The sequence below is a fragment of the Chaetodon auriga genome, chromosome 3 (genome assembly GCF_051107435.1).
Source record: "Chaetodon auriga isolate fChaAug3 chromosome 3, fChaAug3.hap1, whole genome shotgun sequence".
NCBI lineage: Eukaryota > Metazoa > Chordata > Actinopteri > Chaetodontiformes > Chaetodontidae > Chaetodon > Chaetodon auriga.
In genome coordinates this window covers 29,438,403-29,455,786 of record NC_135076.1, presented here as the reverse complement: position 1 = coordinate 29,455,786, position 17,384 = coordinate 29,438,403, and the positions used below count along the sequence as shown (strand labels likewise).

The 17,384-nt window shown below is 47.5% G+C and overlaps 1 protein-coding gene across 1 annotated transcript in view; it reads left to right on the top strand.

Moving 5' to 3' along the window:
- The window catches only part of frem1b (Fras1 related extracellular matrix 1b), a 32,399-nt gene that overhangs the window by 6,327 nt on the left and 8,688 nt on the right, over window positions 1-17,384 (top strand). The window contains exons 8-22 of the mRNA XM_076721986.1: window positions 691-1,035; window positions 2,378-2,520; window positions 2,628-2,824; window positions 2,951-3,041; window positions 3,734-3,901; window positions 4,170-4,378; window positions 6,173-6,266; window positions 7,040-7,292; window positions 7,759-7,953; window positions 11,660-11,848; window positions 11,940-12,136; window positions 12,227-12,452; window positions 13,441-13,585; window positions 15,333-15,474; window positions 15,797-16,001. Of these exons, the coding sequence (XP_076578101.1) occupies window positions 691-1,035; window positions 2,378-2,520; window positions 2,628-2,824; window positions 2,951-3,041; window positions 3,734-3,901; window positions 4,170-4,378; window positions 6,173-6,266; window positions 7,040-7,292; window positions 7,759-7,953; window positions 11,660-11,848; window positions 11,940-12,136; window positions 12,227-12,452; window positions 13,441-13,585; window positions 15,333-15,474; window positions 15,797-16,001 (2,799 nt within the window). The remainder of the gene's footprint in view (window positions 1-690; window positions 1,036-2,377; window positions 2,521-2,627; window positions 2,825-2,950; window positions 3,042-3,733; window positions 3,902-4,169; window positions 4,379-6,172; window positions 6,267-7,039; window positions 7,293-7,758; window positions 7,954-11,659; window positions 11,849-11,939; window positions 12,137-12,226; window positions 12,453-13,440; window positions 13,586-15,332; window positions 15,475-15,796; window positions 16,002-17,384) is intronic.

The following is a 17,384-nucleotide window of genomic DNA, read 5'->3' as shown; positions in this document are numbered from 1 at the left end:
CCAGTCATGTGACGCTCTGCTTTTAGCGTTAGCATGATGCACAGTGTGAGGAAGGCCAGCCAGCAGCAGAGAGCTGACAGATGGACACGGCCTACATTTCATTAATGTAGGACATAGAAGTTTTTCATGTTCAGTCCAAGTCTTCATACCGACACGCGATGAGTTCAGGCTCCACACTTTGTATTTACAGCACAAATCAGCTGATCACAATAGAATCCAGCAATGCTAAAAATATTCATTTGTGGAGCCAGAAACTATTAAAAAAAAAGTGTAGATATATTTTTTTAATTGCAAACTTTAATCATGCACATTTCAGGAGAATTTGTCCAAATATTTCTTCTTTAAATCTGCTGACTGTTGACAAAAAAACCACATAAATGTACTTTTAAGCTGCCTCTTTGGACATTTGGGCTCAGTGATATGGTTGAAATCATAATAATCATAATAATAATAATATTTTTCAGTATAGATATAGACTGATAAAGAAAATTGCTGAACAAGCAGGAGCTTGAATCATGGTTTTATGATCTTTATGACATACGATGAACAGTCGCTTAAAGCTGTTATTGAATTATATTTGTTCCCTGTGAATTTTATCTAAAGTTTCTGATTTAACTCAAAGTCTGTTTGATTCCTCTTCCTCCTCAGAGGTAAACTCGGGTACAGTCACGTGGTGTTTCTGCTCCTCAGGTGGGAAGGCGTTCATGTTCCGCGTGCGGGACCTGCGGGAGAGCGTGGTCGTCTACCATCACTCCGACAGCGACACCACCCGTGACCACGTCGTCTTCCGCATCAGCGACGGCCGTCACAGCATCCGCCACAAGTTCCCCATCAACATCCTCCCTAAAGACGACTCCCCGCCCTTCCTCATCAACAACGTGGCGGTGGAGGTGCAGGAGGGCGGCGCCGTCAGGCTGGAGGAGTACATGCTGTTCGCCTCCGACCTGGACTCCAGTGACGACTACATCCTCTACCAGATGGTCTCCACCCCCAGGGCGGGGCGGCTGGTCAGGAAGACCTCCACCTTTGAGACAGGTGAGGGTGGGGCGGACACAAAGACACTCCTGGTGTCTGTATATAAGAAGGTGTGTTTGCTTTAAAGGTCAAAGGTCTCCAAAAAGTCAAGTTTTCTAAATATCCTTAATTTTATCTTAATATTTGTCCTTTTGAAGCGAGACATGTCAAGTTTTTCACTTTATTCATGAATCATGTTTAAAACATTCCTCAAATAACAAAATACGATGTTTTAACACTATGGAACAAATGTTGGATAATATATGTAATAAAATGTGAAGTAAGACGGAGCCTCTCTCACTTTTCCTTTAGAAAACCAGAGAATCGTCTGATTTGTGCCTGTTGGTCGAAACCGTATCATAAAAACACCTTAAACTTCAAACAGCTTGTTAAGATCTCGTTAGTGTTGTTTTAAAAAATCATTAAAGTTGCATTTTCATCTAAAACTGAATCTTTTAGTCCGGATGGCCAGAAGAGAAGAGAAGCTCTCACACACCTTCATTGATCTCGTCTCTTCAATGACTCTGACTAATATTGAATGATGAGTGGATGAAGATGTGCGGCCTCGTCTCACGGGTCCCGCAGGCCGATGCTTGTTGTTGAGGTCTGACAAATCTTAATTTCATGCATTAGTCGTTTCCTTTCCAGCAGCTCAGCTGACAGCAGAGGTGATAAAGAGACTCATGACGGAGCACACAGTCCGTCAGCAAACAAGCAAATAAAAAACAAAAGTTCATCTTATTTGTTCTTAGAAAGGCCATAAAAACATAACATTTAACAGCTGGTTAAAATAATTAGTGCAAGCGTCACTTCCTCTGAATAGAATCCATCAGGATGAAAGAAGCTGCCTTCGACTTTCAGACAATAAGGTGTTCAGGCTTTCTTTCTTTTATCAGGTTCTGATGTGAAGTCATTTTCATTTTACAGCTTAAAATCTAAACTTCATGAAATACCAAACAGAAAACATTCAGTCAGTGCAAAATGTCTCCACTTCCTGCACATTTCAGCTCTTTTAGCCTCATTTTTATTGTTTTTATCAGGTGGGTTTTATTCTCATGTCTTATTTCACTTTAATTTTCTATCCTGTTCTGTGTTCACTCTGTTTTTTATGTGAATCACTTGTTTCATGTGATTTCTCTGTGTGAAAGATGCCACACAAGTAAAGTTTATCATTATTACTCAGGTGATGTCTCAGTCCATCTGCAGCCGAAGTGAAATATCAGATTATAATCCGATTAACTGCAGACTGTCTCTCTCACCTCAATGCTGCACAGCAGGTCAAGTCCAGAGTATTTGTATTCACTGCTGACGGAGGTTTTCTGTCGATGCTCTTCATCTCATCGTCATCAATCTGTTCATGCAGGAGCTCCGGTGGACAGCTTCCTGCAGAGGGATCTGATCCAGGGTCAGATCTACTACCAGCACTCAGGAGAGGAGCAGTTTGAAGACTCGTTTGACTTCACGCTGTCTGACAGCCAGCAGCCGCCAAACCTCTCCCAAACATACGTGAGTCAACATCAAACCCGGCTGTGGCCTGAGAGCAGTGACGTGTTTGTACTCACCTTCCTCTCAGTGCGAACATCCTGTCACCCCTCCTCTCCCTCTGGATCCAGACGGTGGTGGTCCACGTTTTCCCGGTGAAAGACCAGCTGCCGGTGGAGGTTTCCGGCAGCGTTCGCTCTCTGACGGTGAAGGAGACGGAGGTGGTTTACGTCACTCAGGCTCACCTCCACTTCACTGACCGCGAGCATCCAGACACAGACCTGACCTTCGTCATCACGCAGCCCTGCTTCAGCCCACTGCATCCTGGGTAAGCACAGGGCAGGACACGCCCACAGCTGTCTGATCTACACTCCGAGGATGTTCTGTGGAAACGAGGGAAACGAGATTTCCTCAAATGAAACTGAACCTCGTTTTCGTTCTTTGTGATGTTCAGGCTGATGGATGCAGGACGTCTGTTCTTCACCGACAGCGCCAACGCCATGAAGAAAGACCACATGGTGCCGGTGTTGAAGTCCTTCACGCAGGTTTGAAACACAGAAACAGATGAACTGCGTCCTGAAACATACAGGCAGCACGATCAGACTCACACCTGCCATCATATATTTCTACATTAACGTGATACTGACTCCATCCCTGCACGTCTGTCTCTGAGCTTTTGATCAGCAGATGGAGTTTGTTCAGTTCTAGAACTGAAGGTGTTCAGATTTTAAGAAAATGTAAGATTTTAAGACGAAGAAGATTTTCTCACTTTAGAGACATAAGACGTTGATGTCTCAGTTAAGGACTGAAATGACTCAATAAGCACAATTTACTCTGAAATTTTAACTGTTTAACATCAAAGTAAAATGTTTGAAGTCCTTCACAAAATATCTTCAGATGTCAGTGATGTGACCTAAAGAACAACGTCTCCCTCTGAAGTGTCGTCTAGTGGAGTAGAAATACAAAGTAGCAGAAGAATTCAGTACTCCGGTAAAGTAAAAGTACCTCAATATTGGACTTTAGTGCAGTACTTGGGTACATGTACTCAGGGGTGATCAGACGTCCTCAGTTGGATTCTTGAAGACGTCTCCGTTCTGGCTGACGGGTGGAGTGACACCTAAGGCCTCACCAGGTGGCTGCAGAGTGTTTGGACAGTAACTCACCTGAAACTTAAAACTGTATTGAAGAAAAGTACTCGAGTAAATATACTCAGTTACTGTGTCCTGTCCTGTCCCAGCATGCAGTCAACCACATGAAAGTGGCCTTCATGCCTCCTGTGGAGGACATCGGCCCCGAGCCGCTGTTCGTCCAGTTCGTCTTCTCCGTCAGCGACCACCACGGCGGCATCGTCTCCGGCCTCCTCTTCAACATCACCGTCACCCCCGTGGACGACCAGGCGCCAGAGGTCAGAGGTCAAACACAGACGGAGCTTCTTGTTGCCTCCAGGATGATTGTTCTGAATGATGGATGTGTAGATGTGGTTGTGATGTATGATGATCTCTGACTGGACGTTCTGTCCTTTAACCTTCTAAATGTTCTGTTCCATCGAAGTGAACATTCAGTCAAGTTCTCCTTCACTTTGCTCCTCTCGTAGGTAGATTTCATAACTCCTCAAAACGTTTGAATGTCCAGATTTTTGAGCCTTGTTGGTTGATCCTCTCTGTGGTTGTCAGGCCTTCACCAACCTGCTGCGGGTGGAGGAGGGTGGAGGGGCCTTTGTGACTGAGGAGCACCTCCTGGTTCAGGACAGGGACAGCCGGGAGGAGCTGCTGAGGGTGGAGGTCCAGAGGACGGCTCACCACGGCCGGCTGGAGCTGCAGGGCCGAGCGCTGCAGCAGGGAGACGGATTCACCCTGCAGGACCTGAGAGGACTGCGACTCCGGTCAGGCACCGTGGGGTGGTGTTCTCCCTGAACCTGGTTTCAAGATTAGAGTCAGACTCAGGCTTAGGTTAAGATCAGGGCTGAGGTTTGGCATGAGGTCGTTCTTCCCTGTGTCTTCTGTGGCTGTGGGGGAGCTTTGATGGTGTCATAGTGACGTCGACTCCAGAAACTGTGAATTCTTTAATGTGATGTTGGAGAGAAGCTTTCATTTCTAATTTATGTCAGATCCTGTTGAAATGGTAAAAAAACAGCATCGAACTTAATCTGACTTTTACTCTTTAATATCAACATTGTTTCTGATGACAGGCTTGAGAGTCTGGTGAAGAAATGTGATGAAGTTGCATTGTGGGAAATGTAGGATTCAGTGTTTTTGCAGCTTTGCAGCAGACAAAGATGTGCTTGCTTTGGGTTTGTCCTCACCGTCAGTGGCTTAGATGGTGGTGTTAAACAGGCCTGGAGTCTTCCTCAGTGTCACTTTGGATGAAGACCTGAGACCCAGGTTTTAGTGAACTGCTCTGCAGTGATGCACTGATGTCATTCAAAGGGAGGTTCTTGTTCTGGTTTGCTGGATCACTAACTGCAGTTACATGGAGACCAAACACGATCAAAGCTGTGAGAATATTACAGAGAGCGAACACTAATTAGACGGCTCCATCCTTCAGTGACATGATTACACACTGCAGACATGTAAACGCTGAGCCACATGCACTGGATTCCTCTGTAAACTGTTATTCTGCGTGTCTTTGATTGGATTATAGCGGATTTTCTGTTTACAGAGTTCATGTCACCGCGCTCACTGATCCAGGAGCTGAACCCACACTAACATAAACTAAAACCTCAGGAGGAGCTCACACATCCAGTCAGGCCTGTGATTCGGAAGTGGGTATTTTAGTGTAGGTGTATGAGTGTGATTGGTCTCTGTGTGAGTTCACCTCTGCGCTCACAGATCTTCTGAAACTGTTGGCGTCAGTGTTCTGGCTCTCTCCTCTGGCATGCAGCCTCAGTTCACTTCAGTAAGTCTAAAAACTGGCCCTGAAGGGCCCCCTTCCTGCCTTTCAGGCCTGGTCTCACCAGCGTTTCAAACTTTCATGATGAATCCAGTTCGTTCCAATGGAATCACCATAATTACTGCACGTGCTCACGGGCAAAGTTCGTTGACCAGTAGGTTGGCCGTCATGACAGAGCTGACCTTTGAGGGGACTGAGAGCTGGAGAGTCCAGAATGGAGGAAGCTAACGTAGCTTCTTAGCTGTGAGCCACCGTCCAGTTTAAGTGACGCTCCTCTGTCCAAGGACAAACTCAGCACAGATGTGGTTAGCAGGCATTTGTTATTGTAGTCATTTTAGTCCACGGTACAAACATGGCTTTTAATTAAATTGTGTGATTGACTGCGCTAAGCTAACAGAGTTTGCTAAGTGACCGTTAGCAGGTTCGTTAGCTCTGAGCGCCTTCCTGTCCCTCTGTCCAATAACAACGTTCATGTGAGTTTATTGTTTGTTACTCTGTGAGATGAGTCTAGCCTGCAGTTAATCAGGTGTGCTGTTAGGTTTCACAGTAATTATATTATCCACGTAAGTTATAAACTGTATATAAACGGTCTGTTCTGCAGTGGTGATGTTCTGTTAAGATCTCTGTCAACAGTTTTGCAGTTTTAGCTGATGTATTTGTTGTCTGTTGAAATAAATCAATGTACAGTGACACACATTTGCAAAGCTTAAACATTTTGGAACTGAACTTTTGTGTTGTGACAGTGTGCTGATGGATGATAAGCATGTGACGGCTCTCTGTGCTGCAGGTACATCCACGATGACTCCGAGACCACTGAGGATGAAGTCGAGCTGAAGGTGACGGACGGTCTGAACTCAGCCGACGTCGTGCTGCTGATACAGGTCAGTTTCCTGCCGTCAAAGCAGACGGGACATCATCAGTCAGCTTCCTGTGAGAGTGACAAACTGCCTCTCAGTACGTCAGAGCGCCTGTTTGCATCTGACGTCCAACGTTTGATATTTGACAGGCGTATTTTGTAGTACTTACATCACTGGATATTCTTGTTTTTAACCTTATGATCTTTGGGCTGATGGTGGGAAATATCAGTATGTTATGATACAATATTTGGATATTGACTCAGTTCTGCTGTGCTTCTTTCTTCTCAAAGGCTCGTGACAGAAGCAGCAGGAAATGTTTATGTATAATATTTCTACTTTTGATCAGCTGATACCTGATGATGACCCGATGATGGAAGGATATTCTGACAGGCTGATTTCTGAGTCGTGACCAGATCCTGCACATGGATTAAATGTGAATTTTGGTCTGTTCAGCTGACTCCGTGAACAAAAATGGAAAAGTTATTCCAGCCAGTTTTATTCATATCAGTGAACGAATCCAACAAGATTCTGTCGGTACTTTTCTCACCGCATTCTTTTCTTACTTTGAGTCCACAACAGAACACAGATAGCATAGACTCTCCACCACGTCACGGCATCAGAAACCAGAGAGTCTCATCGTTCTGGTTTGCCTCAGTGGCAGACAGAACCAGGCCTTTGTTTGGGTGCAGCCTTCATTTGTTTGGCTTTGATTTGAGACTCATCCATTATTACAGACGTGAGAATTTACGGTACATGGTGAGTGATGGAAATCCCTCCGCCCCTCCTGCCGTCCTCAGGTCCTGCCAATGAATGATGAACCTCCCCAGCTGGGAGGGGGTCTGCGGGGGGAGCTGAGCTGTGAGGAGGGGGGGCGTGTCCAGGTAACGGTGGACTACCTGTCGGCGACCGACCAGGACAGCGATGACTCCAGACTGACCTACATGCTGGCCCGGAGTCCAGCCCGAGGGGAGCTGCAGAGAGCGGGACTCACCGTGGACAAATTCTCCCAGCAGGACCTGCTGCAGGGACACATCTACTATGTCCACACAGGTGAGAAAGCATCATGGGAGACACGCCGTGTTCATGGCACGTGGGAAAAATATTGTTTGCTTTTTTCTTCATGTGGATCTTTATGGGAAGTTCCCATTGTGTTTCTGCTCCCTGATCACAGTGCAGATGGTTTTCATGGCGTCCTGCAGGTTCATATAGTGCTGACTTCTGCTCCTTCTCGGAGGTCAGCCTGGTGTTTGCAGAGGTGGTCTTTGTTTCACGTGAGGTGGCCAACCAGCTCCACGAGGCAGGAAACCTGATACTGTGTCATATAATGTGAGATGGTGCAGTCCGTATGTTGAGGACTGTGTTTCATGTTATGTGTTCAGCTTATTGGAACTGAAGAAACTCTTTAAATAACGTTAACAGTCAGGCTGCAGCTAACGACGGGACGTCACGGCCGTAGGGACACAAAACGTTTTCTGGCTCAACAGAAATGAAACTCTGGCTTCATGTTGGCGTTCAGGAGGAGAGATCGGACCTGAGCCGGCTTTTGACACCGTCACCCTCATCATCTCTGACGGCGAGGCTGGAGGAACAGAGGGCTGCTGTCACGGAGACGCCCCGCCCCCACCCGTGCCTCTCCACGGCACACTTCCTGTGTACGACCTCAACATCACCATCCTTCCTGTCAACAACGAAGTCCCCGCCGTCACTCTGGGTAAGATGGCTCCTCCTTCAGGTCGCGTCTGCAGGTCTTCAGCTCTGCAAAAGCACTAAAAAAGGCCAAAGAAGGTTTTAAAAGCCTTTAATCTTGTTTCTTGGCTGAAATTGTAAAATGAGAACTCTAGTTTTTAAGTGAAATCTTCCAATTTTCAAACAGATTGACGCATTTAATTATTAAAATTAAAAGTTTGTTCTCTGTTTTTCATACTTTGGCCGGTGTGACCTTGAAACAGGCATTAAACATCTTTCTATGTGGCGTCAAAAGGTCTTTAGGTCTTTCACGTGGTGACATTTTCACAGTTTGGGACATTGTCTCTGTCGGTAATGATAACACTGTGCTCACCAGCCAGAAAGACCTGAGCTGAAATAAACACCAACTTTTCTTTAAGAAAAACATTTGAGAACATTTTCCAGCTGAGCTGCTGCGTGTGTGTGTGTGTCTGTGTGTGTGTGTGTGTGTGTGTGTGTGTGTGTGTGTGTGTGTGTGTGTGTGTGTGTGTGTGTGTGTGCTGACTCCTCCTGGTGCTCACCGCTGACAATCCTCTTAATGCAGCGGAGCAGCTCTGACCCCGACGACACGCCGTCACCTATCAGCCCAACACACACTCTGTGCTGGGAGGGGTGTGGGGGGGCATACACCATATTTATTCACACACACACACACACACACACCCCTCTCCTGGGGAGGGTGTTAGTTCTTGCTGGAGTCGGAGCCAAGAAGAGGGATTGGAGGAGCTCTGTGGTTATCAATGGAGACCAGTGACCACTGGGACTCACACTGGGATGACTGGGAGGTGGTGTGTGTGTGCGCACGTGTGTGTGCGTGTGTCTGTGTGTGTGTGTTAAAGAGATAGAGGAATCTCAGCCCTACTATAGAAAGAGAGACACTACAGAACACTGTAAAAAATATCAGTCTGGAATCATTTTGTTTGTTCGTCTGTAAAATCTTCATTTCTTAAAAGATTTGATTTGATTTGATTTATTTTGTATTGTTTCCTGCACAGAGATTAATGTCCATGTTATTGTGTCTTCATATATATAGAGGTATATATAGTATATATACCTCTATATATATATTAGGTGGTAGTGCAGCGACCTGCATCAGTCTTGTTACAGACAGAAACAGGTGAAACACTCTCGCTGCAGGTTTCTCAGATTTTCAGTGTTGATGAGATCAAATCACTCGATCTTCATGTTCTTCAGTTTTTCTTGTATTTCAGAAAGGTTTCTAGATTCAAGAAGATAAAAGCATCATAGCATCAAGAAATACACTAAACTCTCATTTGTGTCGTTTGGAAAAGTTTGAAATGTGTGAAATTCAAGTGAGTTTCAGCTGTTTGAGTCAGTATTCCCTCTTTTTGTTTCTGTCCATCGGCCCGACTCGGCCAAGAAACACTGGAGGCAGTTTCTGCTGAAGACACTGAGACTCTGGAAGAAGGAGGAACGACCACAGTGACCAGTGACTGTTTCAGCTGTTCAGTTTGTGCTGAGCTTTGAGGAGAAACGTAGTTCAGACCCGATCACACCTCGTCTTTCCAACATTTTTTCTTTTGACCTTCCGTCTCCTTCATCTGACTTTAACCATGGAGGCGGCAGATGAGGAGACAGTCGTCTGTCGCGTTCTCACCTGCTGCTGATGAGATTTTTAGACACGATAGAAACGACACATTAATAATAATCATTAACGTGGAACTTTGACTTAAATCTCAGACCTGAATCGTTTCAGTCATGTTTCTTGCAGTGTGTGAGCGACTATCTGCAGTCCAAAGTCTCATTGTTTGCACATTGCATTGTGGGTCTTTTTTCCTGGCATTCCTGTGTGTGTGTGTGTGTGTGTGTGTGTGTGTGTGTGGGTGTGTGTGTGTGTGGGTGTGTGTGTGTGTGTGTGTGTGTGTGTGTGTGTGTTTTGTTCTCAGTGTGTCAGCCAGGCTAACGAGGTTGGCAATGGTGTGTTTAAGTGAAATCTGCCTATTGTCTGCTGGTATTACATGTATATATACACACACACACACAGCTGGGTGAGATTATCACTGTCCTCTGTGTGTGTGTGTGTGTGTGTGTGTGTGTGTGTGTGTGTGTGTGTGTGTGTGTTCCCCAGGAGACGGCGGACAATGAGTCTTTACAAAACAAAAGCAGAGAGAAGCGCGTCCTCGGTCACAAAGGCGTCGTGTACTCGCCGCCTCGCTAGCCGGATTACCGCAGCGCTAGCAGCGGCAGCATAACTCTCTAATCCTGCCAGCATATCTCAGCATTCATTCAACAGCAGCACCGCCCGGCTGTGCAGGGTTTGGGGTGGGGGGGGTTAGGGGTGCATGTGGTTTCTTGGTCTAATTAATTAGCAGTGAATAAAGACGCAGAGTAAGAGCATTAGGCGGCCAGACAAGAGGAATCCGGCTTTACCTTGTTTCTTCATTTAGAGGGACGCTAGTTTATCAGCCAGATCCAGGACTGTCCATCATTAACGCTCACACACACTCACACAATGTGTATACACACACACGCACACACACACACATTTCATACACACACATGGATTACAGCAATAATCCACTCAGGTCCAGAGGTGACTGTTTGTTAATTAACAGCAGTGTGAACGAAGATGGCTGAGATGGATTCATTAACAGCTGACGAGAGGATGGATGGATGGATGAACGGATGGATGGATGGATGGATGGATGGATGGATGGATGAACGGATGGATGGGTGGATGGATGGATGGATGGATGGATGAACGGATGGATGGGTGGGTGGATGGATGGATGGATGGATGGAGGGATGGGTGGATGGATGGATGGAGGGATGAAGGGATGGATGGAGGGATGGGTGGATGGATGGATGGATGAACGGATGGATGGATGGATGGATGGATGAAGGGATGGATGGATGGATGGATGAACGGATGGAGGGATGAAGGGATGAAGGGATGGATGGATGGATGGATGAAGGGATGGATGGGTGGGTGGATGGATGGATGGATGGATGAAGGGATGGGTGGATGGATGGATGGAGGGATGAAGGGATGGATGGAGGGATGGGTGGATGGATGGATGGATGAAGGGATGGATGGATGGATGGATGAAGGGATGGATGGAGGGATGAAGGGATGGATGGAGGGATGGGTGGATGGATGGATGGATGAAGGGATGGATGGATGGATGGAGGGATGGGTGGATGGATGGATGGAGGGATGAAGGGATGGATGGATGGATGGATGAAGGGATGGATGGATGGATGGAGGGATGGGTGGATGGATGGATGGAGGGATGAAGGGATGGATGGAGGGATGGGTGGATGGATGGATGGATGGATGGAGGGATGAACGGATGGAGGGATGGATGGATGAACGGATGGAGGGATGAAGGGATGGATGGATGGAGGGATGGATGGATGAACGGAGGGATGGGTGGATGGATGGATGGAGGGATGAAGGGATGGATGGAGGGATGGATGGATGGATGGATGGATGGATGGAGGGATGGATGGATGAACGGATGGATGGATGGATGGAGGGATGAAGGGATGGATGGAGGGATGGGTGGATGGATGGAGGGATGGATGGGTGGAGGGATGAACGGATAGAGGGATGGATGGATGAACGGATGAAGTGATGAAGTGATGGATGTAGTAGCATTTTCAATGCAGTACTTTTACATGGTATTACTTTGTACCTTTGTATTTTTACTTTGTGCGTCTTGGTCCAGGTGAGTCCATGCTGGTGGTGGACGAGGGCTCCTCGGCCTGTCTGTGTGGGGGGGTCCTGGGAGCCTCGGACCCTGACAGCCTCCCCGACCAGCTGACCTTTCACCTGGAGACGTCTCCTCTGCACGGCTTCCTGGAGAACACGCTGCCGACGCCGGGCTCCGAGAAGAGCAACGCGGGAGTCCGAGTCGGTCAGTGTGTGTGTGTGTGTGTGTGTGTGTGTGTGTGTGTGTGTGTGTGTGTTTAGCGTACATCTGACCTGAACTTTTTCTCTGTTCCCAGAATCCTTCAGTCTCGTGCACCTGACCTCTGGTTTCATCAACTACGTCCAATCAGAGAGCAAAGGGGTGGAGCCAACTGTCGACCAGCTGTCCATCAGTGTGAGTGATGGGCTGCATCGCTCCGCCCCCGTCCCCTTCTACATCATCATCAATCCAGCCAATGACGAGACGCCTTCACTGCTGCTCGCCAACTTCACCGTACGTTCACCTGATGAAGATCTGAGTAATAAAGCTGTCTCAACATTTTTCCTCCATCATGAAGTTTGTCTTGTTCTGCGCCTCCTGCAGGTGAAGGAGGGCGGGATGAGGGAGCTGACTCCGTCCATACTGAACGGCTTCGACCTGGACGCCCCTCTGGACGTCCTGACCTTCACGGTGGTGCAGCAGCCGGCTCACGGCAGCCTGATCAACGGCATCTACGGCACCGAGATGAGCCGCTACAAGGAGATGGGAGCGGACCTCCTGCAGAGGAGCCTCCCCGTGACCTCCTTCACCCTGCAGGAGCTCCGACAGGGTGAGAGTGACACCAACAGGTCGCTGTATCACTGACCAATGGCTGCATTGACACAATTAAAATTCTGCTGCACTATTAAAGTACAACACTGTTCTTAAAGTACCTTCAGTACGAGGTACGAAAAGCCTGACGAGTCATTACAGAACTTTGTTTTCTTTACATTATAAAGACAAGAAGACAGTGACTTTGTCTTGAATGTTTTTTATCAGTTATTATTTATAATCAAGCTTTTCAAAACTCGCAGATCTTCTTCACACAATCACAATTCAAGTATGAACACAGGCGTTTCACACACACAACACATTTACTGTTTGTGGTAATCTAATCTCTCGTGTCTCTGATATATTATTAATATTGTTACTTGACATCCTGCCAGACATTCAGGTTTCAACTTTTTTCCATTATCAAAAGTGATCCAGAAATGGTTTTTTTTTCCATGGTTACAGTGCAAACAAGAAAAGCTAGAAGCTAACTGCTAGAAACTAACTGTTAGGCGCTAATAGCTAGAAGTTAGCTGTTTTCATGCCTTAAATTCAACAAAATGTAGAGATATGTAGACGGAGCTCGAACTGTTAGCCTACACCTAAATCACAGACTCCATGGTTACATTAAACTTCCTGTTAGCACACGAAGCACGTTGGAACCATAAAACATGCTAAAACATGTTTTTCCGATATATGAGTCAGAAAAACATCAGGAATGACAAAATCCATGAATATTAGCATCATGTGATTCTCTGATGACGCCACCAGCAGCTCAGCGTTTCTGTTCAGTACTTAATATTTATTTTATTTTCAAACAAATTAATGGAATTAAAAAATAATGAATGGGAAAGTAAAGTAAAGCTCTGCATTCATAACTCATGATATGTCCTCCTCCTCCCCCTTCCTGCTCCTCTTCCTCCTCCCTGCCCTCCCTTTCACCTGCTCTCCTTCTCCCTGGCTCCTCATCCCTCCCCCCCTTGGTGCTCCCCCTCCTCCCTCTGCAGGCATGAAGATCGTGTACATGCACGATGACACAGAAACCCTGAAGGACGCCGTGGCTCTGCGGCTGACAGATGGCGTCCACACAGTCCAGGGGACGGCTCAGGTCACCGTGCTGCCGGTCAACGACGAGAGGCCGCGGCTGCTCAAGTACACACACACACACACACACACACACACACACACACACACACACACAGATTCTGACAGCTGATATGAGGATTTAATGTTTGATGCTTGTTAGGACGACATTTCTGGAAGCGAGACCGTGAGGAGTTTTTCAAAGGCTTCAGCGTAGATGCAGAAATGTTTGCTTTTTACCTGCAGGTATTATTTATTATCCCGTTTTTGATTTGATCTGTTTACGTTTGAAGAAGGACTGGTGTCAGCTGATAGAGCTCAAAGACAACCAGCAAACAGTATCTGCAGCAAGAAAACGTGATCAAAAAGGCATCAGCCGTTAATAATGTGAGTCTAAAGCTGTCAGAGAAATGGAGTGCATGAAAAGAACCACATTTTCCTCTGAAATATACTTTAATAGAAGTACAAATATACAATGGCAGTACTCAGTGAAACTACAAATACCTCACGTGTGTACCTCTGTATGACATTGTTTGTGATGTGGAGCCACTGATGAGTTAAATGTTTGTGATTTGCTTTAATTAATTGTTTTATGTTTTAATTAGTCATTTTCTGGCTCTGACTTGTATCAGCAGGAATTTAGTGTAATTATCATGAGGGGAGGCGGGGGAGTCGGGGGGTGTAGCCTGTGCACATGTGGCAGGTCGCTCTGCTTGAGTGGGCGGTTACAGAGCAAATCTGTGACCCCACCCATAATATCTGAACGAGTGACGGGGAGTTTGCATCCTTGACTGCGTTCCTCGTGCCCCCCCACCCCCACAACCCCCCCACCCCCCACCCTGTCCCCAGATCAGTTGTTGGTGTGCGTGGGTGCGCTGGCACGGCCGAGCCGGCGCTGTAAAGGCCGCTGAGGCGGAAGTAACGCAGAGACTTGGCAGATGCCGGCCTCCTTGTTTCTGCGTTCCTGCAGGATGGACGTGGCAGCTTCTCTCCTGCGTGGATTTTAGTTACGAGTGAGGAAGCAGCCAGACGGTTTGTGATGTTCGCCCCCACCCACCCAACACCACCCACCACCACACCAGATCTCCATGATCCCGCTGGAGAAACCTGCTCGCGCACAAACTTTCAGCTTCTTCCATCACATCAGACCGTATTTAAAGGAGAACTGGGTTTATTTTCCTGCTTTGGTTCATCATTGGACAGTTTATACATGCAGACGCAGCTCAGAAACACACAACTACTACAAAGAAGAACAACAGTCAGTGAAGTAATTACTAATAAACAAAAAGAAAAAAAGATGTTGCAAACAAAATAAGACAAAAACAAAATAAGAGACGAACAGGACGTCTGAGGCCACCTCTGATAGGACGGTTTGTGGGTGAGATGGTTTGAAGGAGTCTGGAGGACAGAGCTCCTCAGAGAGGGACAGACGTGGACATGAAGAGGACGTGACCGCGGTCAGGTGGTCCATGAAGAGACCGCTGATGGCTGCTTCCTGTTAGGAAAGAAGGATGCAAAGATCAGCTGAGATCAGCCGTCAGACAAACAGGGCGGAGCAGAAAACGCAGTTTTTCCTTTGGTCAAAAACACATCCGTGACACACTTCCTGTTGTTTATGTTGGTGGAACATCGAGAACTGTTGATTTTCAGTGTCTTTTGTTTGACTTTGTGTTTGCTCTGTCACCGTTGAGCCTGTTCTCTGAGTGATTCTCGTGTTTATCTCAGCAGTTTAAACCAGAAAAGTGACTGAAATCAGCTAAAACTTAGTCTCAGCTCTGAGTTTACAGTGAACATGTGATCTCTGTTGGTGTGTCAGGAACGCCGGGTTGGAGGTGGACTCCGGTGAGCGCAGGGTGATCTCCAGCGTGGCCCTGGAGGCCGAGGACCTGGACACGCCCCCGGACCAGGTGTACTACTTCCTCAACGCTGAGCCGCGCTTCGGCAAGCTGCAGCTGAAGGTGAGGCTCGGATCCTCGCGGGGAGGAATTTATTTCCGATGACGTCTCGATAAAGTCGCCCGCAGCCTGAATAATTCAACCTTCCTCCAACATGAACGTCTCACTCTCACATCCAGCCTGAATTATTTCAGTCCTCACAAACACAAACAGTGTAATGACTTATTCAGAGTGTGTGTGAAGACGTGCTGGACAGTCACATCAGACGTTATCAGAAATGAGACGTTTCCTCAGGTTTCTTCTGATGACTTCAGCTCGTTGGTTTCACTGCAGTCCGTATTGTCACGCTCGGCTCAGCGTCGTCTTTCTTCTGAACTGTCTGCAGACGGCGTCGGGCTGGACCGAGCTGTCGGCCGCTCAGAACTTCACGCAGGATGACGTGGAGATGAACCGTCTGTGGTACGCGCACGCCGCCGCCACCGACGCCGCCGGGTTCAAAGGTCACGACAGCTTCCGCTTCACCCTCAGCGACCTGGACAATGAGACTCCCGCGCAGATCTTCTTCATCTCCGTCCGCACCGTGCAGAAAGGTCAGAGGTCAAGTTGACAGTTACTGTTCAGATTCCCTCCTGTCCAGTGAAAAGCTCGTATCTCCAGCTGTGTTGATGCTGAATGTTTGTGTTGAACTGAAGGATGAAGAGTTCCTTCATGTCTTCTTCAGCTCAGTGGACTCTTTAAAAAGCCTCTTGGATCAGCTGAAAATCATCGTCACAGCGCTGAAAACAGCCTGTTTCTCTGAGCCCGTTCAGATCAGCTGTTCACCTCTGATGTGACTGTAAACGTGTCGTCTGAACGAATTCTGTCCCAATAAAATGTGACTCTGAGTCTACAGTCAGCGCAGCAGTTTGAGCTAAATGCTAACACTGCACGCTTTAATGTTGACCATGTTCGCTGTACGGAAGTCACAGCAACAACAAGAAGACACACACACACGAAGACACACACACACACACACACACACACACACTGACGCTGCACCTTCACACACTCTGCGGCCCCCGGTGGCCCCCCTGCAGTCCCTCTGGCCGGTCCTGGTTCATGTATTATTGAGCCCCCCCCCCCCCCCCCCGGCTCGCCGTGCCAGCTTTGCCAGTCGGGTGAACACGGTGCGACGAGGCCTCGGCCCTTCTGGCTCCGGGCCCTCTGATCCTGGAGGAGCGGAGGTGAGAAACGGCCGACCTCCTCAGCCAGTGAATAATTAACGGAGGGGAGGTGGAGCAGCTGCGGAGGGGCGTTGGCTCGTCTCCTCTGGGTTCTCCATCACCTCCTCCTCCTCCTCCTCCAACAACAACAACGCTCCAAAAAACTGACAGAACAAAAACTCTGAGCTGTTTGTTTTGGTTGTGTTTGCTGATCGAGTTGAAGTTAAATCTGTGCTGTTTCTCACGTCTTTATTAAAGGTAGATTCTCACAAACGCTCCTTCAAAAAGACGGTTAAACAGTTTAAACCCAGAGAAGAAGAAGAATCCTGGTTGTGGGTGAAAGTTAACATGCTGCTTTTGCTGTGGTGGCACCTCACGATGACCTTCATCTGTCAGAGGAGGCGACTGCTGGGCAATCCACAGAAGAAGAAGAAGAAGAAGAAGAAGAAGAAGAAGAAGAAGAAGTGCAGGCCAAGAACACAAGCTGTGTCCCAATTCAGGGGCTGCATCCTTCGGAGGACCCAGCCTACACGGTCTCTGGAGGCTGGGTCCTTCAGAGGATCCTCCGTCGGCCGCATCAACTATCGCTAAATGGGACGATCTAGCCTTCGGAGCGTTTCCTGATTGCGTCACGACGTCATAACTTCTTCCCTCCTAACCCGGGAAAAACACACGTACGGGGTGCAGAGATGCGCCCGTACAGCTCCTATCGCTTGTAAGAGGCGCGAAATGTAGATTATACAACTTACAAATTGACCTGATGTGAATATC